This window comes from Varanus komodoensis, unplaced genomic scaffold, assembly GCF_004798865.1.
Source record: "Varanus komodoensis strain SLA01 unplaced genomic scaffold, ASM479886v1 scaffold36, whole genome shotgun sequence".
In the NCBI taxonomy this organism is placed as follows: domain Eukaryota; kingdom Metazoa; phylum Chordata; class Lepidosauria; order Squamata; family Varanidae; genus Varanus; species Varanus komodoensis.
This window is the reverse complement of record NW_025335873.1, coordinates 5,355,373-5,383,079: the sequence shown is the minus strand read 5'-3', so window position 1 is coordinate 5,383,079 and position 27,707 is coordinate 5,355,373. Positions and strand designations below refer to the sequence as shown.

Genomic DNA, 27,707 nt, shown 5'->3' with positions numbered 1-27,707 from the left:
GTTGACTTCTCACGAAACTGTGCCACAGTGCAGAGAACTCGGGTGCCCATTGAATTTACTGCACCTTGAACTGCCTTAAAATGTGTCCAAAATGCCTCTGTACCACCGGAGGGTAGAAGAGAGTGTTCACACAACAGACAAACCATGGTAGCTTGTTGTGTCATCTGAACTCAGCCAGAGTTCATGCTATTAAATTTTGGTCAGAACTTTGAATACAAATCTTAATGCTATTTTTAACCAAATCCACATAGAAACTGGACAGAAACGACTTCCAGATGGGACACCCTGAAGTTGGCAGATTGCTCTATCCAACTGCGAACCCAAAGTCTGCCCAAATCTCAATTTTCCTTCTCCTCTCCAGATCTGGATTCTCCAAGGAATCTGAAACGCCTCTCTCAGACAGATAGCACGATTGTTCTGGAGTGGAGGAACAGCCAGGCAACTCCTGAAATTTACAGGATCAAGTATGCCCCGCTTTCTGGGGGAGATCATGCTGAGATCACCGTGGCCAGGAGCAACCAAACCACAACCAAAGCTACACTCACAGGTAAACCTGTCCGACCATCATGGAATGAAGGCTGAACCAAATGTTTATTCATCGGTAACCGGAGCACACATGTTTTACTGCTATCCCTTTAACCAAAATGGCAATACAGATGGGATCAATTGTTCTGACACGGAATTTAATGCAAACTTACCTAAATAGGCTCTTTGGATCTCACCTCAAAACTCCGCTGTCTTTCAAAATTGGCTGTTCCCCACCTTTTGCAGTGGAGTTTTCCTATCAAAATGTATGCATTAAAAAGTGGAAAATATAGCATTATATCAGGAAGGCTACTTGCAAAGAAAAATGTCTATCAGAGGGAAATGTTAACAAAAATGGCAGCATTAAGAGATGTATGCAGAAATAAGCTTGTGCAATTTCTTGTGAATACTTCTTTGATCTCTACTGGCCCTGAATTTAATATTAAAAACAATGGTTCGGGATAAACCAGACATAAGACTGGGAAAAGGAGAAGCTGAAATCAACAGGTGTATCCATGCCTGAGTGACAGTATGAATAAATTTTTGTTCTTGTTGTCATCATTAAGGTTTAAGGCCTGGGACAGAATATGGCATTGGTGTAACAGCTGTGAAGCAAGACAAGGAAAGCGCACCTGCCACCATTAATGCTGGAACTGGTAAGGAAAAGACTTGTCTTCCTTGTAAAAAGAAGAATCCTATGCTAGGGACCTTAAAGTTTGAGCCAGGACCCTTCCAATGGAATGCAGTGGACTATATGACTTAAACCCAACTTTATGGCCCTCATCCAGCACAGAAAGGATCAGTGAGGTGCAAGATTATACCCTGTGGTTAGGTGGCAGTATGCAGACTTTAGACTGGTCAGGACTGGTACTCATTCTAGGAATCTGGCTTCTAGCTTGCCCTGCTTCTGCCTTCATCTCTTCCCACTTAAAGATATTGAACTTGGGGTTCCTGAGCTGACAAATATATCCTCTACGTTAAGATTAATGCTGTCACCCCCATCCCCGGCCGTCATGAACTTGCTAGAATACTAAGGAAAGCCATCAAAGAAAGGCTCATGATATCTACATCCAGATTTGCTTTCTCTGAAAGATTAGCAAGCAGTGCAACTTTAAACCATGACTACCACCATGTGTCCAAAGCCAGCATTTGACTAGACAGTTGGAGGTTTTCTGGATTCCAGAGGTGGCACCAGGCTGGGCAGCCTTCAGCTCCAGGGCCTTGTGTGGCCCTTGAAATGGGACCATTTCAGAAACTTTTTCAAGGCAACCAGTTTAGACCTCTGCAGGAGAGATTTTCCCCACCCCACCAGCTGGGAAGAAACAGAGCAAGAGAAAGTGGAGTGGCTCCACCTGCTCTTGACTTCGAGTCTGCCTGCTGATGTTTTGTAACCCCTAAAGACAGGTGGTCCTCAGCAGAAAGAAACCTTCTATACTACTATTTTAGGGGACCTTCTGAAAGACATGTCACTTTCACTGGACATGCTCTTCATTCACACAGGATGTATCTTCCACTGTCCTCCACACTGAGACAGTGGACAATTCACTTCACTTATTGCAGTAGCTGAAGCTCTCCAGATGTTTTACACACTTCACAATATCAGGCACATTCTCCTGATCCCGTACATGAGAACAGTTAAGATTTTAGGCACAGTGATATCTGTTCTGGCTGTTATGTGCCATCAAGTCTTCTCCAACTTCCCATGACCCCATGACCAGATCCCCTCCAAAATGTCCAGCCCACAACAGCCCTGCTGAGATCTTCTAAGTTCATGGCTTCCTCAACGGGGTCCACCCTTCTCCTTTTCTTCTTCTGCCTCCGACTTTCCCTAGCATGATTGTCTTCTCCAGTAATGCCTACAACACTTATTAAGTAGTGGTCGTAGCTAAGATATTGTTAATTATAGAAATGTGCCAATGGAAAAGGAACTCGAAGGGCAGAGCGTAGGGCACCTGGAAGGGTGATCTCCCTTGGGCTCAAACTGGATTGCCTCACATTAATTCAGACTGTCCTTCCCACCAAAACAAACCCAAAAATAAAAGCTGGGTCCAGCTTGCCTGCATCTCAACTGACCGATCTGGCCTGCCACAGTCCTAACTGAGGACACATTTGGGTCTAAATCCAACCACTACTTCCCCATTCCAGCTAGTCTTTAGAGCAAAGTATTAGCCAGTATAGGATTTAGGTGTCATGGTACTGATCTGAGGGTTGCGGGAAGTCCTGTTATCCCCCTACACTCGTATTTCCAAGCCCTTCCAGATGCAGTCCCATTTTAGAAATCTGCTCTGGGTGAGGAATGGAATGTCTTCCAAAAATGTTGCCGAGAATAAAGGAAGCCTTTTCTGTGGCCCCCTGCTTCTGGCAATGACACTTTTGTGTCTACAGAAGCCCAGCTTACTCTTGGCAGCGCAAGCTGAATGCCAGTTTGCTCCATCTTCCGTGTGGGTGGCTGGATTGCCGTCCGCTGCCTTTGCTAGACAGAATGATCCAAGGAGCCTTTTCTTCCCAGCTCCATCTGCAGTGCAAGCCACAGGCTCCATATCCAGCTGAGAGCCAACCCATCCCTCTTTGCACTGTTCACAGAGGGAGGCACCCCAGTAAAACCAGAGTTAAAACAGGAGAAATCCAGTGCTGACATTCTTCTGATGGGCCCATCGTTTCAAACGAAGTTGCTCACTTCCAGCAGACATGAAGCCATGCAGGCAGGCCTGGATTGCACAGCTGCCTTTTCCCTTATATCAGCATATTTCCTCCTTGGCACTCTCTCTGTCCTGGCACGGAGAGAGAAACCAGGAGATCAGTAAGTGTAGGGGCATGTTGTTTGGGCTGGTTCCCTTCCCTCTGGTTGGTTTCCAGGCCTGAAGAGAATATTGGCTTGGCCTCAAAGGCTGCTTGTTCGTCGCCTGAAAGCAGTGGCTAACCCATGGTTGGCAACGGGCACCTTCTGGACCACAGTCCTTCATCTGCCCACCACTGTATCTTACAACCCGGAACATTTTCCAAATGACACACACAAACGGAAACCGAGTGATGGGAACTGACGGAGCTTAGCTCAGGGATTCCTCCCACACACCACCTTCGGACAATGTGTAACTTTTTAGTGGAGGAGGTGGCATCTTTGATGTTCAACAGCACTTCTTCCCACACTCAGATCTGGACAGACCCAAGGACTTGGAGGTCACCGATCCTACGGAAACCACACTCACCTTGCGGTGGAAACGACCCCTAGCCAAAATTGACCGTTACCGCCTTACGTACACGACGCCGTCGGGGAAGAAAAATGAAATAGAGATTCCTGCAGATGGCACCTCACACATCCTGAGGTCTCTAGATGCTGGGGTGGAATACACCATCAACCTGGTGGCAGAGAAAGGCAGACATAAGAGCAAACCTTCGTCAGTGACTGGCACCACCGGTATGTTGTCTTTGAATCATCCTCTGATTCCTCTTTTATCCAGTTTGGCTTCAGTTATTCTGCTGCACCTGAAGACTTGTCTCCTTGGCTATTCATCAACTCCTCTGTGGAGAATGTCCTCTGGGTGGTCTCACCATCTATGCAGCCAATTGCAGAGGGATGCAGTACAGAGTTTCCATACATTGTCAACACTATTAACTGCTGTCTAAGACTATTCTGTATTCAGCAGACCCGTGAAGTGCAAATGTACCCGGAAAAACGTTTGTGTGAATGCTAGGTGATCCCCCCACAGTGGGTTGGTAGAGGGGATGGTTGCTTTGCATATTCCACAGGAAAGCTGCAATGAACAAAAAGGCCTCTTTCCACAGATCAACCCATAAATGGGTAAACCATGCACCTCTCCCCACCAATTTCCCCAACACACACACACACACACACCCCTTTCAGGCAGAACCCAAAGCCTCTAGTGAGGGCTCATTATGAGACAACTGAGAACCTACCAGGCTGATCCTGTGCAAAGGGCTGAGAGCGCAAGATGCTGACACAGGCTGTTCCCAGCAGCTGAGCCAACCTTGCACTGGCATGCAAACTCCCCAAGGCTTTCTTGGGGTGCCTTTCTCAGTGACTATCACTCTAGAGGTTTCTTGGGGGCAGTGCTTCTACTGAGGTCTCTCACGGAGTCACCTGCAAACATGGAAGCTGGTAAGGCACTGCTTTGACTCAGGGGCTTCCTCCCTGCTCTTGTCCCAGTAGGTAAACATCAGCAGGACCCAGAAGGGCCCAGAAGGATGCTAGAGTGTGCCTCAGGGAGTCCGTCTTTCCCTTATCTCTCCTGAGCACTTCCGGCCTGGCTGAGAGAACCTTCCACCCTGAGCCTAAACATGCCTGACAGCTGCTCTGAAGTGATGTTGATTCTCTTTATGTTCCCTGAGAGTTGCTCCTGGCTGGGCCTCCAGGCAGCAAAAAGTACACCAAGTACTCAGAACTTGATTTCCTGAACTGGCTTCTTTAATTCTTCAGTGAAATCCCCCAGAGGTACTCCATAAAACTAAAGACAGGGATAATTTGAAAGTATTCTTAGAGATAAAAATGAGTGTTTTTTATTCCTTGCCTGCAAAAGCAAAGCAACCAAGTATGGATAGTTCAGACTCTCAGACCCCTGATCCAGAGAAAGTTGAGTTGTGCTCGAGTCCCGTGGAAATCAAAGGGTTATAGTTCAACCTCATCATTATTTTGTGGAGCTCAGTGTAACAGAGACGCCATCCCCACTTTCAACCATCACAGCATCTCCTCAAGCTTCATGGCTGTGCATGGAGATACAAATCTAGTTATGTCATAGTCTTAGTGGGATATGATGCCAGTTTTCCTCCTGATGAATTCCCCTCTGCCTTCATTTTGATGGCACATTTTTCATGCAATGGCTTCTCCTTTACCCAAAGAAGCAGACTTTTGTCTGGGACCATCTGAGTCAAGGAAAACTGATCCTCTGCTTTTTGTAACAATCAGGACTGCTCATGCTTCCCATTTTCTACAGCAGTAGTTCCAGGAGTAGTTTTTGGGTTGGCTGACTTCTATAAAGACAGTACTGGAAACTGCTGGTTTCTCTCTGTTTTCTTTGTCTGTTGCAACATCTGTTTATCAGTAGCTGTCAGGTAACGTCAAAAGCATCCCTGGTCTTTCCAACAGAATCCGTACTTTGCACTGAGCAGGGGGCTGGACCCGATGGCCCTCTGGATGCTTCCAACTCTACTGTTCTGTGATTCTATGATTTAAAATCCTCTGTCACTTTCAGATAATATAAAAGCTTTGGAGAGGGATGGCCTCCCCACATGGCATGTTTTCTTTGAGGCAGACGGCACTTTGCCCTCATTACCATCTACGCCGCCACCTCGTTTGTTCCAAATGTCCACGGCAGTTGCTTTGAAGACTACCCCAGTGGGGTTCATTCTGCCACATCCAGCAAAATGTTATTTCTAGCACAATCGTGCATCCATGCAGGAGTGAAAGAGCATTAGAATTCTTTATGACAGTCAGATTTTTGCTACAGACAATATGCACCATATATAGAGAAGGCAGAAGCTGGGAGCTTTACTTAGACTAGAGTATAATAAATACTGGAATTTCACTTTTGGAAGGAATGTTTATAGCCCTGTATCTGTTGTTCATCCAAGAAGCTCTCAACTACAGCCTGTATTTATCCTTTATTAATCTACCTGACCTGCCTGGCTACTGTCCCCTCATCTAGGCCTCCATATTTCTCATTTTTATTGCATTTACGTCCTGGTCTTCATTTGAGAAAGCTCAAAATAGCTGCCTCAGAATCCCAAGCAAAGTTCATGCCCACTTCACTTTTGCAGTGCAACAGAAACAGATTCTGGGTCTCTTAGAGATGGGTGATAAAGGCTGCCTAGCTGGCGCTTGCTCAAAGTTTGGCGAAAAGCTGAGTAGCTTCTTGAAAACTCAACAAATAGCTTGGCTGGTTCCCAAGTCAGTCCCCCCCCCCCGCTTCCCTCCCACTTCGCTTCTCAGTTCCAGGAGCCGGCCTTGGAAAACAAGGAAAGGGAACAGAAAAGGCTTTTTCTCTGTGCGTAGCTGCAGTTGGCCAACAAAAAGCATTCTGGGGTCGCCATGGCCAAGCATGGATCTCTTTGTCCAGGGCCAGAGATATGCTTTATGGTGGCAGCGCATCACGATTATGACATTTCTTTCCTTCATCCAACCCTTTGGTTGTTTTTCCCATGATGTGGCTGGGGCTGCGAGAATCTCCTGGGCAGAAAAAGCCACCCACACACCAGGGCTTCATATTTGTGAATTTGCACACTAGCACATGTGTACAAAATCCATGAATGAGTGAGTGGCAAACTGAAAACTGCCTCACCGTCCTCAAAACAGAGACAGATTGGATTTTATAATGTGTGTATGTCCCTGACTGCAAATCCCATCTTCTCTGACTGTTGGCCATGCCATGTGGGGCTGACAAGCCTTGTAGTCTGGAGGGCATCTGGTTTCTTACCCCAACCTTTGCAGCTCTTCCTTGCGACCATAGCCATATCACACAATCGAGCGGGGATACCAAATGGGTGAGCCGAATAGATGGAGGACCTTTCTATGGATGTTTCTCTGTGATACTTTCCCTGATGCACCTGCTATTTAATCCCCTTGTTCCTGCACAAATGTCCTTTTTGTGTTGGCAATGGTGGGTGGATCTCTGGAGATGTGGTTCTGTAAACGGACTTCCTCACTCATTGGATAACTCTCTAGGAAAGATGGTGTCCTTGATGCACTTTCTGTCCCACCAGATGCTTACATGTTTGTGACATGGAGGAGATGCTGCTTCTCAAGCCGAATGCCTTCTCTCCTTACTGACCTGCCTCGTACCTAGATAAGCATAGGCATTTGGCTTCATGGTTAAAGGAACTTTTGAGGCCGCATGTTTCGGGAGGATCAGCAAGCACAGCAAGCCAGCCCTTGCCATAATGTCAAAGTGCCTGTAGGTTTCAAGAAGTATCCAGCAGTCAGACCAAGCATGACAGTCAGTATCTTCTCCGGGCTTGCATGATGCACATTCTCAACAAAGCAGAATGATTCTCGCAGTAAAAATATATTTCCGGGGAGCTAGGTCATATTCCATGGGGATATGGGTTTGTTGGCGCAAGTACAACAGACCTCTGGCATTGCATGAAACTTCTGTGTCTATGTTGAAGCATGCAGAGTTGCATGCATTTGGATCCTCCTCCAGGGGCTTTTCCCCCACCCGATGCCCTCGAGGTACCTCAGTTCCCATCAGCCACAGCCAGCATGACCATTGGCTAGGACGACTGGGAGTTGGAGTCCCAAACATCCGAAGGACACCAGGTTGGGAAAATCTATGCTAGGCATTCTAGGGAAAACGTGGGACTCTGAAACACGGTTATGCTAGTTAATATCAGTGTTTATGGGGCATCCTATAAAGAGCATCTAGAGAGGCTGAGGGAGCCGGGTCTTTTCAGCCTGGAGAGGAGGAGACTCAGAGGGGGCCTGTTAGTGACATGCAGGTACATGAGGGGGTGCCACGCAGGGGTGGCTCATGACTGCAGTGGAGGGCAGGACGCATTCCAATGGAGCAAACCTCAGGGCACCAAGATTTAGGCTGGATGCCAGGAAGTACTTCCTGATGGTTAGGTCCCCAAGGGCATGGAAGGGCTTCCATGGGAGGAGGTTAAGGCCCCATCGGTGCGGGTGTGCAAGGCTAGGCTGGACATGCACATGGTGGGCATGTCATGAGTGGAGCCGGCTGGAGCCGGGGGTCAGACTAGATGGCTCGGGAGACCCCTTCTGACTCGCTCTGTTTCTATGTTTCTATCCCTGAAAGCCAAGAACAGGTGCTGTGATTTAACAGCACAAAGCAACAGTGGAACTAGCCCTGGTAAACAGAAACAATGAGCTCATTTGCCCTTGTCTTTCCCTTATTGCTGTACATTGCAAGAAGTTGATAGCAGAGGCAGAGCTATCTTTGTGGAAAGCGCTCATTTTCTCATTGATAAGCTAACCTTTGCCTTTAGGTGGCATTTCTGTGATCTGTAAGGCTTCATGGAAAGGAAACCTTTAGGGAAAGATAACAGTTCAGTGGCAGGTCACCTATTTTGCATGTAAAAGGTGCTGTTTAAGCTTAGTGGGGGTTTCCAGGCAGATCGAAGACTCCCATCTGTAACCATGGAGAGGTACTGATGCTACTTAGGTAGAATCTTCAAAGATGTGAAGATACAACGGGGAGGGGAGGGAACTGGAAAGTAAGTGTGTGGGGGGAACCTGCTTTTCCCCATTTTTTGACAGATGTTTTTGGGAGATTGGGGGAGACAAGAAGGGGGTTTTTTCCTGGTGTTCCCCGTTTTTCACCGCATTTTTTTCTAGTTTTTCCCCAGCCATATGTCTAGATCATAGGTTGCAAGAAGGACCAATGTTTCAGTTCAGTTTAGGGCCATTTCTTCTGGCCACAAAAGGATAGCACAGATGCTGAAATATGGGTTTCATGGGTTACCTTGCACCTTTCATTCCATGGCCCCATCATTGACGGGATCAGATTTTGCAGTGTGATCAAGAGCATCTGTGCAAATCTACATGAGCGCACTACTGAAAATGTGCAAATATTCCCGAACTATGCAAATCCTTGAAAAATGTGCATTTCTACCTTTTAGCCTACAGGGGAAATACACATGTTTTGATTTTTCGATGATTACTTTTCTGCAAAATTATGGACACTTTTAAAAAGTGCTCTGCACATCCATGGATTTCATACAGCTCAGAAAAAGCCAATCCACTGCAGTTCATTACCAATTCTCCAGCGTCCCTCAGCTCAGCAGCATCCGTTGCCTGTTGCCTGTCATGCGAGCTTCTCTTGGCGTCCCCAGGTGCATGTTCTTCTGCTTTAAGCATTTAGATTGCGTGCTCCCAGATACCCTGTCCTAGAGCTAGTCTTTTTAGAAAGGCTCACAACGCATGGATGTTTGCATGCTGTGGAGACAGCACATCGATCTCTTCGCTCGCATGCGCGGAGATACAGATACGATGTGGCTGCTATTCATGATGCGCCTGCAGAAATAGCAGTTCTCCTCCTTTCTGTGCAGAAAGAATGCCAGCTCTAATGGAGATAAGTCCGTTATGTGAAGTTGGGTGTAATAGTAGAGAGAAGGGAGTGAGCAGCTGAGAACTGGAGCTTCATAACATACGGAGGTATATGTTCATAAGAATCCAGCGCTAGAATCCTCCTGGGATTTTACCATTTCAGAGGACTGAAATGGGGGGACAGCATTTCCTGCATGTGGAAAATTGCATGCCATTGTGAGGGACATTAAATCAAATCCCATCTTGACATGGTACAGTCCAAGGAAGGCTATACATTTTTTTTCCCTTGACAGCTGTTCCATCTGCGTGTTTCTGCCTGGAATTAAAGTTGATTTGGATGGTATATGCTGTAAACAAATCTTGGAATTACTAGATTAGAGTTGATTCTTTGGATAGATTTACACAAGTGGTTGGTGAGTGTTTATGTATTTAAAAACAAAAGGTAGATTCCTTTTAGTATAGAGGAGAAAATCTCCTTGTTCAGGCTTTTAAAAAGTATCAAAGTGACAATGTTCATAGTTGTTATTGTTATTATTAGGAATTCCCATGAGAAATGAGCAAATGAGGACCCAGAAATAAGCACCGAGAAAGGGCCCAGAAATGCAGAGATACATCCATTCCTTAATTAATTAATTAATTAATTTCTCTAAACAGCTGATGCTTTCTGGGCACCTCACAAAACAAGTGGACACCAATGTAAAACTGGGAATCTTGGTTTTCCCAAGCATCCAGTCCCCTCTTGAATTGACGGGCCTCATTTCTCCTCCTCTGGCCTGGCCTGCCACAATCCTTTGCCTGAATCTTTGGGGAGATGCCAGGAACACTTTCAGCTTGGCCCATTGCTGGGTTACCATAATAACATTGGAAGAGCAAATATTGGATTGTTAATAGCCACTGTAAAGTGGTGGTCCAAATCCTTACAGGAGCTTAATTGATGCTTATAAAACCATTTGAGTTGAAATCATTCCCTAAATTGCCTCTGAGGTCCTGCAATTTAATATTTTTGGGTTCTGTCTGCTTGCTTGGCTGGCTTGCCAAGTCTCCTCTGGAAATCTTATCCAAGGGCTGTCTTATAAGCAAATCTACACAGGTGCGCAAACAGGAGAGAACCAGGATCATAAATATGTAAGTAGTTACAAGTGGAACTCATTAACCAGAAAGCCCGATTCAATGATGTACTGTCACTCCGTGGTTATTTTGGCCTGCAAACCTAATTAACCAACTGGATCTCTATCCTTATTCAGAAGCAGAACCTGAGCTGGGGGACTTATCATTCTCAAAAGTTCACTGGGATGGATTCCAGCTCACCTGGACAGCAGCAGAAGGTGCCTATGAGAGCTTTCTCATACAGGTGCAGGAGCCCAACCAGGCAGAAGACGTGAGAAATGTCACCGTTCCAGGCAGCTTCCGCTCTGTGAATCTCACTGGCCTCCTGCCAAACACTCTTTATACGGTCATCCTTTACGGTGTAACTCAGGGCTACAAAACAAAACCTCTCTCAGTTGAATCTACTACAGGTATTCTTTTGCATTCATTCTGTCTCCCTTCCTTTGATGGATCCATTGCTTGCTTTGCAGAAAGAGAGGGGTGCCTATCCCCTTCTTACGCCAGTCTTTCTCCTGTTTCCATCGGCAAGCTTTCTATAACTTGGATGTTGTAGTAACCTCTTAACCTTTGCAACAGCGTGTTAGAGTAACTAACCAAACCAACAGTCTGCATGTCATTTGACCCCTTGCTTTTTCACATAAAAGAAGGGAAAAGCTGAAGGCAACTAAACAGAAATTGTTGTTGCCATCAATTTATGTATTTATTTCATTTCTACACCAGCCCAAGCTCCCTGGGCAATCTAATCAGTTAAGATATTTTCCTTAAGTAAATAATATTCTTAACAGATCTGAACTCCTAAAATGAGAGGAACTGAGGCTAGCCTCTGAATGAAAGTAATGTTTCTATTACCAAAAGTCCAAATCCTAAATCAGGGGAGGCTGGCTGTATGGTATTTTGTACATGCACAGGGGCACTCTCTTTATTGAATGAGCTGCATTCAGTGTTCAAGATCCAGCAAGCAGTGTTTCTCCCCTCCCCATCAAAAAATATTATTATTATTATTATTATTAACATTTCTATGCCGCCCCTTGCCGAAATCTCGGGGCGGCTTACAACATGATAAAATACATTGAAATACAATAGTACATAATAAATTACCATTAAATACAAAAATACAAAAAATACATTGACTTACAAATATAAAATTAAAACTATCAGTATAAAATAAAAATATAGGAGGAGAAAGAGAAGGAAGAAGAAGTTGCCCTGGCCAGATCATATGTTTTAACAATTGAAATGATAAAAAGAAAAATATCCGCACACATTTTATCCTCACAAAATCCTTCATGCTCAATTAGGCTGAAAGAAGGTTACCCAGGGTCATCCTTGAATCTTCATACTAAAGCAGGGATTTGAACCCTGTTCTGCCCACTTTCCCATGCACCTTGAAGGCAACCTTCCCCAGTGCAATGCCATCCAGATGTCGTGGACTACAACTCCTATCATCCCTGACCACTGGATGGGCTGGCTGGAGTTGGAGTCCAAAACATTTAGGGAGCAACAGGTTGGATAAGTAAATCCCAGGGTTCTATATTTTTTGTGACGATTGTTTTGAATTTCTTCCAGTTCCCTTGGTCCACTCCAAAAAAATATCCCTACGTCTTCTTCAATCCGTTGCAAATTCTTTTATGTTGCTTAAACAGCATCAGGGTTCTGCTACTTGCAAAACATGCATTGAGACCTTACACTTATTCCTGCTGCTTTGGAAAATGAGAAGGTTTGCCATAAGTTGCCAGGCTCCCATTCCCATGCAAAGCGCCTGCGCAAGCCCTTTCCCCTTGGAGATGCCTTCAAGAGCAGCTGCATCATCCCTGCTTCTTTGCTCGGTCCTTCTGCTTTTGCATCGATGTTTTAACCCACTCCAGCAAATGCCTGTCCTACTTGCTTGGCTGCCCAGACATCCTCCAGGCCTGCAGGCTGCCATTTCCCCCTCTCTCAGTGCCCTGGGGAAGAAGGTTTATGTGCTGAAGGTCAAGCAGAAGACAGTAGATTCTAGCCCATTAGAACTGCAAGGGAGTTCTGAGTTTTCCAAAGTCCCTGCCCTAGAAAATTGCATTCCGTACCCCCAAACGATAAATAATTATCATGATAAATAATTATCATTATCATGAAAACAATACCAGCAAGGAATGGGATGAACTCTTTCCCCTTGATGTGCTTATGTTTACATGCATTGAGGTTTGCACATATATAGCAGAGCAGTCAAAGGTGGTTTTCTACCACTCCAGGATTCGAACTTCTCATGAAAGAGCTTGTGTAGCTCACCCTGTGAAAAGTAGAAAATTCTCACTCAATTCAGAGGGTCAGGGAGGCAAATGTCCCAAGACCGGTACAACCCACAATCCTATATCCACTTAACATTTTCATCGGACTTACTTCTGAGCAGACACAATTAGGAGAGTGTCTGTTTTCATCTACAAATCACACCTGCCAGAACCTGAGGATGATCCTGAAAATTTGCTGCATGTGGAATATTTAAAGAAAGGCTTAGGGACCAGTTTGCGTTTCTGGACCAATAAACATTTGCACTATTGGTATTTCCTTTTCCGGGGCACAACTTTCAAGTGTTGCTGACCGGTGGGTGTCCCCTGGGGACATCTACAGAATGGATAGTGCTTTAAAACAGCATTTTGTTACAGAGCATTACAGGGTCTCATTCATTTCTGAAGATTGCTATCCCAAGACAGGATGTGTAGGAACCCTTTTCACTGTTGTTATCATCGAAAAGGACCTTCACTTCTGATCTAAGTCAGGGTATTCCTTCTCTAAAACATGCCTAAGAGATGCTAATCCACTCTTTTACTGAGATACCATGGAAGGAAATTCCCCATTCTGCTTTGATTTGCATTAAGCCGAAGCTATTGGAGCATCCATCTGCCTGTAACCATTTGTTTCTTCTCCCCTGTGCCTGCCTGAGCTTGTATCTCTTTCATTTCCTGCCTAGCACACTGGAAATGTTGGATTCAGCGTGGAACCAGCTTCAAACCTTCACTAAAAATGCTCATTGTTGTTTCTCTTCTTCAGCGATGAAGCCAGAAGTCGGTGATCTAACTATCGGGGGCATTACTCCCGAAAGCTTCAACCTTTCCTGGACAACCACCAATGGGAACTTCGATCTCTTTATCATTGAAATTATTGATTCTAACAGGTTGCTGGAACCTATGGAATATAACATCTCAGGCCATTTACGGAATGCTTATATCTCAGGGCTCTCCCCCAAAACTGATTTCATTATCTACCTCTATGGAGTCACACGTGGCTTCCGTACACCGGCATTAACGGCCACTGCTACCACAGGTATATGATCCTACCTCATATGTTAAAGCATGTGCTAATTGTCCTTCTGCCTACTTTCCAGGGAACCCCAGGGCACTTCCCAAGTTATCCCCTTGTGGTCTTCACTGGAAGTGGGCAAGCCTAACAGAGAAGAGCTGCTGAGCAAGGAAGGTCTACAAGTACTGGGGCTTGTAGCTAGAAAAAGTGGGAAAACTGGAACACGGTTTTATTTTATTTTTTTAAAATCAGGCACGGTGAAGAGAAAGTCATGGATACCGAGAAGGGGTCCTCCAGACACACAAACACACACTTTTCACATCCACAATAGACTAGCACTCTTCCAGTGGTGGTGAATGAACAGGGCTCCAGGGTAGACAAAAAAAGGGATTCCTTCACACAAGCATAATTTACACATTTAGTTTATTCCTGTACTTATCTGTGGACACAAAACATGGTGGCGGCCACTGGATGGGTTGACTTTAGAAGGGAATGAGATAAATTTATGGAGGATGGCCGTCAGAGGCTCCTAATGGGCTTCTGGCTACCGGCTGCTAGAGACTGGTTGCCTTTGTGTCTGGCTGGGCATGGCCCAAGAGGTGTTTGGCGGGTCTCTGTGGGAAGTGAGATGTTTGATCGGATATCTCTTTGCTCTGATCAAGCAGGCTCCTCTTGGTAGGAGGAAGGCCAGCTTCTCTAGAGAGGCAGATTACATTTGTTGGAAAGGGAGATGAGAGTCGAAATGGATTAGTTCTTCTACCGTCGCTACAACAGCATGAGCTAGAAAAACTTCTAAATCTTGGGGCGGCTAGCTGAGCACCTCATCAGACTGAAGAGAGTAGCTCACATAACCAAATCCGCCTGTCCGGAGACAATCCCAAGCAATGAATGCATCTAGGATAGCAAGATGCCAGGGCTTTGCTCTGTTAAGCACTTTGTTTAAACATTTTGTACCTCCTGGCAATCTCTGATGATTTTCAGTGCCAGATCTGTACATTTCCAAGTCTGCAATCTGCTCCATACACACAAACCTAAAATGGATGTTCAGTCTCTCTCTCTCTTATATACACACACACAGAGGCACATTTGGAACATGTGCAAAGGCAAATGCACATATTTTTAAAAAGCACACACAACGTGCATTTATGCATAGATTACAGATCATTGCATGCATTACAAGAAAAGCATTTGCATTGCTTTGAAGATCGTTTTTACAAAAGCTGGAGGCAATGGAACTAAACAAACATGTCCACATATAAGTGAGAGTAAGGCTGACAGTTCCATCTATCCCTAATCTTGCAGAAGGCTAGCCTAACCTCCTGAGATGCTAATTTTCTCTGCCCAGGGGTGTGTTGGGGGGAGCGTCCTGTGGGCCCTCCACAGTGGTACTTCTCATATCCAGCCAGTCACAGCCCATTGTATGAAGGTGCAGTTCCGTGGCGAGTGACATTAGACAGAGGTGACTTTTCCTCTGGGGATGTTTACGTTGCAATAGCAGTTTTAACTCAGCTGGGAAATAAACAAAGATGATGCTGGAATTGTTTGGGTTTTTAAATGGCAGAATTCTGTAGCGTTTCTGTAATCTGTTTTTGGAGGATGCATGTGGGCACCAAACTTGCGTGTGATGTCAGCAGTTGTCTCAGAAGCCCTTCTAGTGTCAGGGCTCAGGGCTCGTAACTGTAGGCTCTTGGTCTTGTTTGTCTCGCACATGGCAAAGCTTTGCTACTGGAGCAATGTTAAGCAAGTATTTTATACCTCCCCTGGATCCTCCAAATATTCCAGGGAAGTAGAATTGAAAACTTGCTGGATTTATGCCACAAAATCCAACTTGAGCGCACCTTTGAAGATGCTAGCTTTGTCTTGGAGGGAGGTCACTCTCATGGCCTTGGGAGCAGGTCCCAAGTATATAAGTACAGGCTTTTATGAGGCTCTCATAAACAGCATTGCCTGGGGCTTGAATGTCCTCCCTCTGGAGGGAGTTCCATAAACTTGGTGCCAAAGCTGAAGAGGCCCTGTTCTGGATGATCCTCCACTGTAACTCCGATAGCAGAGAAATTCATGAACAAGGGGTTTCAGCGAGCCTCATAAATGACAAGCAGGAAATTCAGCTGGGGAATGCTGGGAGTTGTAGAACATATTTCTGCCTGAATGTGCATAGGAGTGCTTCCTTAGAGCAGACTGGTGAGGATGTCTGACTCCTCACCAGTCTGCAGCATTTTTCCTCCAAATGGTCCTTTTTGGTGGAGTAGAAGAGCAGATTTATGTGTGAGATGGTGTGTGTGTGAGCTCCACTTCTGGACCTGGAAACAAATTCCCGAACTCGAAAGCACCTTGTTCTACAATGCGGTCTCCACCTTCCCAAGCTGCTATTTTACACATGGCTGTGGTTGGTGGACCTTGAGGTTCTAAGTCCCACAAAGCTAAACCATATTGAATTCAACGTGTAGAAGTGTTGATTCCAATGTTGATTCCAATGTGTGTGTTTTTTCTCTCTCTCCTCCTCATAGTAGCGGCACCTCTCCTTAGCAAACTCACAGTTTCCAATATTACCTCTGATGGGCTGTCCCTCACCTGGGAAGCGCCGAACTTTGCCATTGACCATTTTCTCTTAGAAGTTAGAAACTCCAACAACCAAACTCTGGACTCCCAGCTGCACACAGTGCCAGGGGACTCGCGGAGCTTTGTCCTCACCAATCTGAGACCAAGCTCTCACTATATCCTCCAGCTTCATGGCCTGATTGATGGGCATCATAGTCAGACTTTGACAACTCTGGCTACCACAGGTATATCGCCTCCAAGGTTTGCTTTTCCTGTGATTCCTTTTGCTCGAAATGCAGCCTCCGGGGACAATCTCTTCCTGTCTTCTTTTGGCGTTTAGAAGGGCTGTCCTTTCCTGGAATCCGAGTGAACTTGTTAGGGAGGAATTGTCACACCTTTTGTGTCCTCACAATTAAGGACATTCAATGAACGGAACCCTGATTCGTTCTTTTATATATGCACCCACACCATTCTGGCTCACATACCTTTTTCTTCAGTGTGCATATATAGACAAAACATCTACAGCCTATATGTGTGTATGGATATCTGTTCCTGTCCTAGCAGATGTCTTGATGTGTTTCTGGATGTGATCTGCATCACCCGTTCTTCTCCTTCTGTCCTTTTCATCTTGCCTGCCTTGCCTTTCTCATCATGAGGCCCGGCTGTTCCAAGACTCTTGTCTTTCTGGGAAGTAATCCTTTGCATGCAGCCTTTGCATACGGATGATTCCAAAGACCCAACGTGATGTTGGGTCTAGAAGAAAAGATCCCCAAGTTCCTTGTATGTTCTTTTCTTTTTGTCCCAATACTGCGACGTATCAACCAAAAAATGGAGGATGTTGCATGAGCCTTCCAAGGACCTTCTCCACCTGCCATCTCTGCAGACATGATGGTGTCAAATCGGTAGCTAGAATGGAAAACCAAAGCCCAACTCTTGCTTCGGCTTCAGCCCAGAGGAATGTCACTTCTATCTTTGTCCTTGATGACGTTAGTGAATGGGTCTAGGATGCATCTTGCACGATGCCAGAGAGCGTTTGGCCAGGAGCACCTCCAAGACTTTGTTATGGGTCACACCCCACAAAATCCTCTCAATGAAGTGCATGTGGGGCCCTTTGAGCTTATTGGGATGTGAACGCATGCTTTGGAAATGTCCCGCAGAGTGCAAGTGATGAGGAAGCCATTTGTGACTTGCATGAAAGTCTGACGGCACCAGATCTGTCCCCTTTCCATTCTGTATGCTCTACCAGCTTCAAGGGACCTTGTACTCCTTTCACTGAACTTCTGTCTCTCATAAGTCTTCTGCGTTCCGGGGACTGAGGAATGAAACGAACACGGGGCAGCATGCAGGTGGTTCTGGCATGGGTCCTCGGTTGGAATCATCTGGACAACATTCCCAGAGAAAACAGAATTGACGCGAGTGCAGCTGGCCTTTATCACTCTCTCCTCACCTCTGCTTCTACTCCTGCTCCCCACATCTCCCCACTCTTTTCCCCCTTATACAAAAAACCAACAAGGCTTACTCTGGGGGAGGAGAAAAGGGAGGCTGTCCAAAAAGGGGTGCTGGGACTAATTTTAGCATCTCGCGGATGCTGGAAGCCAAGGTAACCTTCTGCACACCATACTCTTGCAACGGTCCACGGGGTTTGAGACAATGTCTCTTTGTGGTGGTTTGAGACACGTCCTTGGTTTCCTGCCACACAGCTGTCCAGCAGTAATGCTCGTCTCTCTTTCTTCAGAGGCCGCACCCCAACCAGGCAGACTTCCACCCACAAGGGCTCATGCCAACACCTTCAACCTCTCCTGGACCTCGAGAGATCGGCCTTCTGTAAAGTTGGCTGTCAATGTTAGAGATTCTTACCCACTCCAGGAGCCTCCGGAGCTTCCCGTTTCAGGAGAGGTCCACGGCACCCTTGCCTCAGGCCCAGTAGATTACACTGATTATGACATTAATGTCCAGGGAACGACCACAGGCAGGGGCCACTCCGAGCCTCTCATCTCCTTGGTGATGACAGGTACCCATTTCAAAGTTATTGCTGGTGGGCTGCTTTGGTTGGTTTCATGACTCTCAAGGGCCATCTGTTCCATTTTAAATCCCCCCCCCCCACTGTCAGGCAAGTGCCTAACGATGGTGCCCCACTGAGTTTAGCAGGTCTGTTGGAGGCGATTTCTGGGGAACGTAGAGTGAGCCAGCCCTGACCCGCATGGCCGTTGGTCAAGGATGAGTGGAGCTGGTACCAAGAATATGTGGAGGGCAAGACTGAAAGTTCTAGAAGTTCTTTCCAGAGTGTACCAGGATCCGTATTGCTTTGATCGGATTCTGCTCGGTGCCTTTCGCTCAGTCATAATTGGTCTATTTAGGCCACTATGCTGTATCTACTCATTTTATTTATTTATTTTTATTTATTAAAACATTTTTATGCCGCCCCATTCGCCGAAGCCTTGGGGCGGCTTACAACAATAAGTTAAAATAATTATACTATAAATCAAGAAAATAAACATTAAATTAAAAATACAAAAATACAGTATAAAATAAGCCACCCTGGCCAGATAAAATCCAATAATATTAACAGTTAAAATGCCGCTTGAATAAAAAGGGAGGAAGGTCCATGGAATTCTAAGAATATGGAAGTTACTCGTAAGATAGTAAGTCCAGTAAGCATAAGATAGTAGCATTGAGCTGCCTACATTACAACCCTCTGTGCACTGGAAACAGTAACCCCAAACAAACAAAATAGGACACTCACACACTTGTGATTTGTTTATTTATTGATTTAAAACTTTCTAGACCATCCTAAAAAAATCAACAGACAATAAAACCCCTATTAAAACAATCAGATCTTAAAACTTCGGGAAAAGAAAAAGGTTGTAGCCTGGTGTGGAGAAGAATAAAGTGATGGCGCCAGGCGAACCTCTTTGGGGAGCAAATTCCACAATTGGGGTGCCACTGCAGAGAAGGCCCTTCTCTGGGTAGTCCCCCTCCTAATCTCCTTCAGGGAGGGCACCTGGAAAAGGGCATCTGCCCCAGATCTTAAGGGGCAGTCAGGCATGTATGGAAGGAGACCAACATGGTCTTCAGGTAACCAGGCCCTAAGCTGTTTATTATAATTATTATGAATTACATTTCTATACTGCCCATAGCCAAAGCTCTCTGGGCAGTTCACAACATTAAGTCCCCCGTCCAGACTTCAGCCAAGCCCCATCCTGCTTAGCTTCCATGATGAGGCACAATCAGGCACTTCAGGCTATACAGAAGCTTGTAGCCTTGGAAAGTTTTTAGCAAATCGTTTGTGCCTGGTATCTAAAACAAGTCAAGTGCAGGCAAATATATGGGGCTGGTGGCCTTCCACAGCCAGCTTATCATAACAGAAAAATCCCCGCACAGAATATACTTGAATATCAGCATATTCTTCTCCAAGAGTCACTTTGGCCCTCCTGTTACTGCAAATATTGCCGATCGCAATAAGCATGATGCAGTGAGATTATGAAAAAGGGAATACGTGCAAAAGTAGAACCAAAGGGCCGGTATTTTAATCTGGGCCGTTTTAGCAATATTATGACACAATGTTAAGCAGAAAATGTCCCAGAAATCACACTGGGGCCCATTGGGGAATGCTGGGAGTGCTGGGAGTTGCCTCAGCATGCATAGGATTGTATCATGAACCATTTAGTCAGTCAAGTACTTGGTGATGAAGGATTATGGGCTGTTCATGCAGTCCATGAGCCATAAAGACAAACACTCCCATATCTTATATATGATTCTTCATCGGTTATATCAGCGCACGATATTTTCTCTTTTCCTGACTGAATGCCTGTGCTTTATATCAGGTTGAGCCCTTATGCGTGTCTAATGCAGAGTTTCTCGCACCTTTCCCTTCTTTCAGAAGCATTGCCCGCACTGGACAACCTCACTGTCTCAGACATTAACCCATATGGGTTTACAGTGTCCTGGACGGCATCCGAGAATGCCTTTGACAGCTTTCTAGTCATCGTAGTGGATTCTGGCAAACTGCTGGACCCCCAGGAGTTCCTCCTTTCTGGATCCCAGCATCAGCTGACACTTAGAGGTCTAATTACGGGCATTGGCTATGAGGTTGTGCTTTATGGTTTTGTCCACGGTCGCCAAACAAGGCCCTTAAGTGTTGTTGCTCTAACAGGTATTTTCGAATGTAACCGGAATGTTCTGTTCCTTTCTGTCTACTCACTTCTCTCCTCTGGAAGATGTTTCATGTCATCTCTGTTTACCAAACAACCATAGCTTCCTTCACCACAGGCTACTGACACATCCACTAATGTGATTCCATCTCCCTCTTTTTCTGGATGTTTATTTTCTGTCTCTCAGAGGGCCAAAATGAAGGGGATGGCTGCAGGTGTATGAATATTGGTTTATTTCAATGACTTTGCCACTCCATCCAGTGAGTGGCCTCTGATGTGCATTTTATCAGTCTTGGCATTTTTATTCAACCCCCCCTCTGACTTTGAGAATGAAGCTTACATGAGGTGGACAGAAGAAGCGGCTGTCTCCCATCCAAGCATCAACCAGTTCTGCTCCTGCTTAGCTTCAACACTTATGTTCCTAAGCTTCTCATGGGATAACTTAAGCTGATGGTATACAGTGAACTTCATGGCTGATCAAGTATTTTAAAGAGGGGCACCCATCTCCAAATCCAACATGAAGCTACGTCTTGATCCACCACGATGTTTTCTTCAGCAGAGTCTTTAAATAAGGAAGGGGATCAATGATAGAAATTTACTCTGGGAAGGAAGAGCTATCCAGTATTCTTCAGTAGTACAGTCCAATGGGAGCATTAACCTCCATTTCCTCCAGGATATTCCCAAGTATAGCCTTCACACACAAGGGAGACACAAGTCAATCTGCAACATTCTCACATCTTAACAACAACTTAATTGGACTAAGCTCTAATTTTCCTCATAGAGCAAGATATCCTCGTAAACCAGACCCCTTGATTACCCTCTTGGAAACTGTGCTATAGAATTAATTTATATCAGTACTCAAGAAAGCAAGTCTACATTCCAGGGACTGAGAAAACTCAGAGGTGTATCATGTGCTCTCGAAACAAACCATGGGACTTTGGCCGTGACCTTAAAATAAAAGTTCACAGTGTGGCATTTTCGTTAGTCTTGGTCACAATTTAGCCATGATTAATAATGACTGTAACAAATTTTGCCCAGTGTCCTGAGCCAGCAAATGCCATTGCAGAGGAAAAGGGGACAAGGCATTTATGAGCCGTCCAGTGTTTAATTCATAGCTAATGATCTATGTTCTATATAATTACAGATGTTCTTAACTTGAGGCAACAAAAGACCATAGAACAGCCTAACTTATCATGGTTTTCTCTAGTTCTTTTTCTGAAGCCTAGTTTGAGTTCAGTTTCTAATCTAGCTCATCTATTCTCCAATCTTCAGCTGCACCATTTAGGTCTTCACCAATACTCATCAGCAGGACTTGTTCTCTCTCTCTCTCTCTCTCTCTCTCTCTCTCTCTCTCTCTCTCTCTCTGTGCAAGGAAAGCAGAGCCCATGCTGAGCATGGTGGAAGAACATTGGCCAGGCCAGTGTCTCTGTAGTGTATTGGATTGCAGAACCATGGCGCTACATTGATACTGCTTAATTAAGTTTCTTCCACCTGCACGAACATTAGAAGTGCCCTGATGGGTTGGACCAAATGTCCACCAAACCCAATGATGTCCTTCCAGCAGTAGCCAGCAAGATGTCCTTGGGAGTCTCCCAAGAATGGTATAATCACAATGGCTATCCCCTATTGTTTTTTCCCAGATTTCCAGTCAAAGGTACAATGCATGGGGGTTCCATTAAGCTGTCATGGTTAGTAGCCATTGGTATTACCAATTAATAGTCATTGCTAATAGCCACCGGGAGCAGTCAGCTCTGCTTCCTTTATTAATGATTTCAATTAGGATGCAATTTGCATTGCATCCACTTTTATATCTTCTGCCTCAACGAGATGCAGAATTTATGTCCAGGTGTGTTATCTCTGTATGTCATGAGCAATACCATTTCTTTCAAACGCTTTCTCTTGCACCAGGAAATGCATTATGCGAAGCCACACAAGATCTCTTAGAACTAGAGATCCCTGAAAAAGTTTGCCAAGCTTTCGGTTAAAATACATTGTACCTGGTGGTGGTCAGAGAGGTGGCAAAGAAAGTCAGGTTGTAACCCCGCCGCTGTGAACATTGTCAGTCTGGTTGCAGTATTTTAAGTCACATTGAAGTACAGGATGAGGACTTGCAAGAGGTCTGGAAGGGCAGGTATATTAAGAAACAGGGAGCTCAAGAACAAAGGAGGCCGATGGAGTGATGCCAAGTAGCCAGTGGGCTGAGGAAGACCAACTCCCCAAACTTCACACAAAATTCAGACAAAAAATTAGAAGAAAATGGCAAGAAGACTGCCTAGTCAAATGGCAGACAGCATCACAATGACAGGAGGAGAAAAGAAGTCAGCAGAACATGGGCAAAAGTGGGTAGGAGAATTAGGGTAACGAGTGGAGTCCAAGATAAGGATAAAGAGGCGAGCAGACTGGGATTGACTTTGGGTGTGAGTGAATGAGAATGAGGCCGATCCAGAAGAAATTTACAGTTTGGCTACTACAAATTGATAGAATTTAACTCTGAATCCAATCCATTGTTTTTGCTCATTGTGGAGCAAACTGTAAGATGAATTCAGCATGAGAAAATGGACAAGTCATATTAAAAGGGGCCAGAGAAGTGTTTTTTAAAAAATATTTAAGGGGTTACAATCATCCTCTTGGTAGGAAAGTGAGATTTTGAGTCATGAATGAAGAGGAATGCTTGTGCATCTCTAATTGATTACCCAGTGTAAGGGTCAGCCAGACCATTTGAGGGTCCAACTTTCTGAAGAAATAACCCAGTAACCAATTCGTTGGAAGAAACACCCTTTCAAAATGCCATGTTAGGGTCTGTGGTACACACATACAGAGTCTTCATTCTCTGCATCTAGTGAAAACTTGTGTGTGAAGGAAGACAGCTGTCAAATTTCAAGCGCTTATCACCTCGCCTCATCTCAAACATAAAAGCATTTCACCAAAAACAATTCAGATAATATTTTTGGCATTATTTCATGGATTAATATTTTAGGGACCTGTTCAGCTCCGTTTGGCAGGAGGCTTGGAAATATATTCTGTAGCCCAGTTCACTATTTTATTCCTGAGAACTGGCATTCTTGGGACACTCAGGTTTCAGATGACAATCAAAACCAGATTAGGCTATTTCTAACTGGGATTAGGTCCAGCCTGGAATACAGTCGCTCATTAGGAGCTGGGGAAAACTCCTCTTCTGAAACAACTCATTGTGGAATTTGGTGTGATATTACTAATTGAGCTATGTCGCCCATTTGGCAAAGATGCACCCATTTGGCGAAGATTTTGTATAAAAACTGTGATGAATTGGAGGGAGGAGGGGTTTTGCCCTCAAGGATAGGGAAAATGCTTGCAATGAAGTGAACTTGTAAAAGAAATATATAGATTATTTACAGTGGCGTTGCTTATAGTTTTCTAAAATGATTGGCAGAAGGACAGGCGACTTCGGTGGAAGACAGACTTGCTACCAGCATGTTTAATATTGCATGGTGGGGGGAAAAGGTTGTGTATGTACTGTACCCTCCTCTATTGCTTTGGGGTCCTCCAAGAGTATCCATGCTTCCATCCACAGCTTTGGTTTGGAATGTGTCTTGCTCCTAATCTCTGAATGCATTTTTCCCCTTCTGGATAGCAGATCTCCTGTTTCCATTTCTCTGAACTTGTGGCTGGAACATTCACACGCTAATCTGACTCGGGGGCTGATCATTTCGGAGTGTTCTTTCATCTTTTCTCTCTCTTGTTTTTTCAAAAATGGAAATTTAAATCTCTATTTCCCCCTTTCTGCTTTCTTTCTTTTTTCCCACTTCCAATTTCAGAAGCAGAACCTGAAGTGGACAACCTTCTGGTCTCGGACGCTACCCCAGATGGTTTCCGTTTGTCTTGGACAGCAGATGATGGGGCCTTTGACAGTTTTGTTCTTAAAATCAGGGATACCAACAGGCTATCGGACCCTCTGGAGTTAATCATTCCAGGCCATGAGCGCACCCAAGATATCACAGGGCTGAAAGAAGGCACTGAATATTCCATTGATCTGTATGGCGTTACCAGCGGACGGCGTTCGCAGCCTGTAAATGCATTGGGCACCACAGGTATTATCTGGGTTCAGCATGCCAAGGGAAAAGAAGGCATGATTCAGCAACATGCATGCGTGTGCCTTTCACAGCTCTCTCCACTCAGTCATTTGGAGCGCGATCCACACCGACCTTCTCTCATTGCAAGGCTGATTGAAAAGATGGGCAGGCGCTTTCCCCCAGTTAAGCCCCTACTCTGAGCTTTCCTGGCCGTTCTGATGCTCATGTCTGGAGTGTCATTGCTGTGTGGGCAAAGCGGAACAGGAAAGAAATATCAGCAAGCTCAAAAGAACTCCAGGGCTCACAGGACCCCCAGCTGGGAATGAGAACTAAGGTGGGATCCCTTACTAAGGAGGGAACATGACATAAAGACTTAGCACAATTAGTGTCCGTAGAATGACTGATCTTTGGAGGGGAGAGATCAAAACAAGGCTGGCTTTTTCTTCCGCAAGGTCCTTGGGCAAGATGCTGCATCCCTTTGGATGTGGTGGCCTTCCCCTCCAGATACAGAAAGAACTGCTCTGTCAGAAGAAAGGTTTGTTCTGAACATGAGAAGCTAGTTTTCTCTGTGCAGGGGTAGGTAAGTAGGTAGATCAGAGGGACAGATGAGCAGGCCCACTGTCTAGTCAGCCTAGGCAAGAGAGAGCGAGTCTTTGTGTGCAATCGAGCATTTGAACAGTTAAAGGGAGTTATTGGATTAACATCTGACACATCTGACACCTAGGTGAAACTTCCTCCCATCACTGCTTGGTTTGGCTTCCTTAGGACTGACTCACTCAAGAGGGACAGCTGTCCAAAAGTCAATTTTACTTGTTAAAAAACACCTCCCTCTTCCCATCAACGTGTACTAAATTATCGGAAGACATTGACAGCTATTGCAATTCCTCTTTCCGACCGGCTCTTTCCCCAGTGACAGATACTTAGTGAGACCATTTCAGAAAAGATTTAGGAGCTCAGAAGTTACTCCATGAATAAGCTGGTAATAAAACAGAGGCCATTAAAATTCCTGACAGAACAGCTCACCGTATAGCCGCTCAGCGAGTACTGGGGAGTCGGGCCCTCGTGGTTCCTGGGGAAACATAATTAGCTGCTGATTTAGTGCCTTCTGGCTGCTTATGACATTTCGTAGCCTTTTTTTTTTTCTCCTTTGATGGTCATGAAATGTTTCTCAAAGCCAAAGAAGGAAGCTGTGGCGGGTTCGGGCTTCTTCTTGTTTCATAAAAGCTTCTAACATGGCAAGAGAATTGCATACACATGGAAGGAAGAGGGGAGGTTGTAGAATGGAGCCAATACTTCCCACAAGTCATTTTTCTAAGGAAAAAAACACCATTTCTTATTTATTTATATGAAGGATTTCCATGCTGTTCCTCAGCCAAAGCAGCTCCCAGTTCGGCTTACATAAAATCAATTAATCAAGACCATTCCCTCCTCCCCTGCCCACCCAGTGCCCTGCAGAGCAGTGCACTCTGGCTCCTGGAAATCATGCAAAGTGGTGACCAGACAGTCAATGCAATGGCAAAACCTTGGGCTTGGCTGTGGAGGAGAGCGAGCAAGCAAATTTTAAGTATTCCTATTAGAAGTAGTAGTAGCAGCATTTTCTGTCCATGCAGTCATTGTTTTATGCATTATATTATCTGACCATTGTGTGGGGTTTTTATGATTATAAACCACTCTAGGGCATTTACCGGTTGGACAGTACCAAAACTGAATAAATAGAAATGGTTACTCCTGAAAAACCGAGGGAATTTCCTCCTCTCCCTGTAGCAAAAAAGTGAAACACACACACACACACACACCCCACTTTTCCGCATATGCACACAGTGGGGAGAATGCTGAGAGGTTATCTGCATGTTCACACAAATACATGCTCACTTTCCATAGGTTCTGTTCCCAGCATGAGGAAGTTTTGGGGGTGTTAACAAGTCTGAACAAAATGGAGTCGCGTGTTTGTGCTCCTGCTTTAAGAAGCATTCAGCAGAGCTCAGAAGCTCTCTGGGAGTTCCTCCTGCTCTTATTTGCTCTTTGTATACTGGATCTTTGTGCCAGGAGGCGAGCTGATGGGGATGCAAGTTGGAATGGGCAAAAGCTGCCATGGGCAGCCTCCTCCCCTCCTCCGCACCCTCCTCTCTAGGTGCATTTCCATCCCAGAGAGGCAGCCATGACAGTTCTGTTTACTCTGGTGGCAAAGGGAGAAGGGAGTTGGAGTGCCAAGGTTGGACACCCCTTCCTGGGACTCCAAAGAATTTTAAACCCTCCCAGATGCCATCAGGAACCCAGAAACTCACACCAATGGTTATCAGGTTGTTTTGCATATATGTGTGTGTTTCACTCCCCCCCCCCTTTTTTTTTAAAGTTTATAAACTATCTTGAGCTTTGCTTTGCGTGTGTGCTTGCTTTTTTACTTTTAGCAGTGGTATAAAAAGACCAAACTGGAAATGAAACTGCAACACGGCAGCAAACGGCAAAAATTCACTATATGTATTGTTTTCAGGTTGCAGCATTGAAAAGTTGACTTTGACTGATATGTTAAAAATGGGGGAGGGGATACCCTTGCTCTAAACATGTTTACTGGGTTGTAGGCTTAGTTTTACCTCCTTAATTTCCAATGTTCTTGGTGAATTTTGGGGTAGTAGTGTTAATGTCAACAGTGCTGACATTCCAAATTTTATGACTTTGTACCCTCGGGGTCTCTTTCATTTCTCCCTGCCACTTTTTAAAAAGCAACTTCAATGCACTGTTCTTCACAATTGGAAACAATGAACAAATTTTGCATTTGAATGTCTCAAGCAAACACAATTTAGGGCATTCTCCCTCTGCCCCAGAAGAGTTGGTTGAATTTTCACTGGCACATTTCCGTAGTCGCTTTCAATATGTTTTGCTTCTGGTAGTTGTCTCTTATTTGCTAATTGACATCTCTTGTGCGGGCTGTTTATTTTTTGAAGACTTTAAGAAAAACCAGAACTGGTTTCATTGCAACTGGGGAATGAGGAATCTATTTAGAACTAAAAGGGAAAAATATAAACTTTGGAAAGCCAAATTTCCTCTGGG

At 45.0% G+C, this 27,707-nt stretch overlaps 1 protein-coding gene across 1 annotated transcript in view; it reads left to right on the top strand.

Moving 5' to 3' along the window:
* Nucleotides 1-27,707, top strand: part of TNC (tenascin C) — a 48,525-nt gene that overhangs the window by 7,179 nt on the left and 13,639 nt on the right. The window contains exons 8-13 of the mRNA XM_044440154.1: nt 362-547; nt 1,092-1,181; nt 3,677-3,940; nt 10,786-11,058; nt 13,673-13,945; nt 24,405-24,677. Of these exons, the coding sequence (XP_044296089.1) occupies nt 362-547; nt 1,092-1,181; nt 3,677-3,940; nt 10,786-11,058; nt 13,673-13,945; nt 24,405-24,677 (1,359 nt within the window). The remainder of the gene's footprint in view (nt 1-361; nt 548-1,091; nt 1,182-3,676; nt 3,941-10,785; nt 11,059-13,672; nt 13,946-24,404; nt 24,678-27,707) is intronic.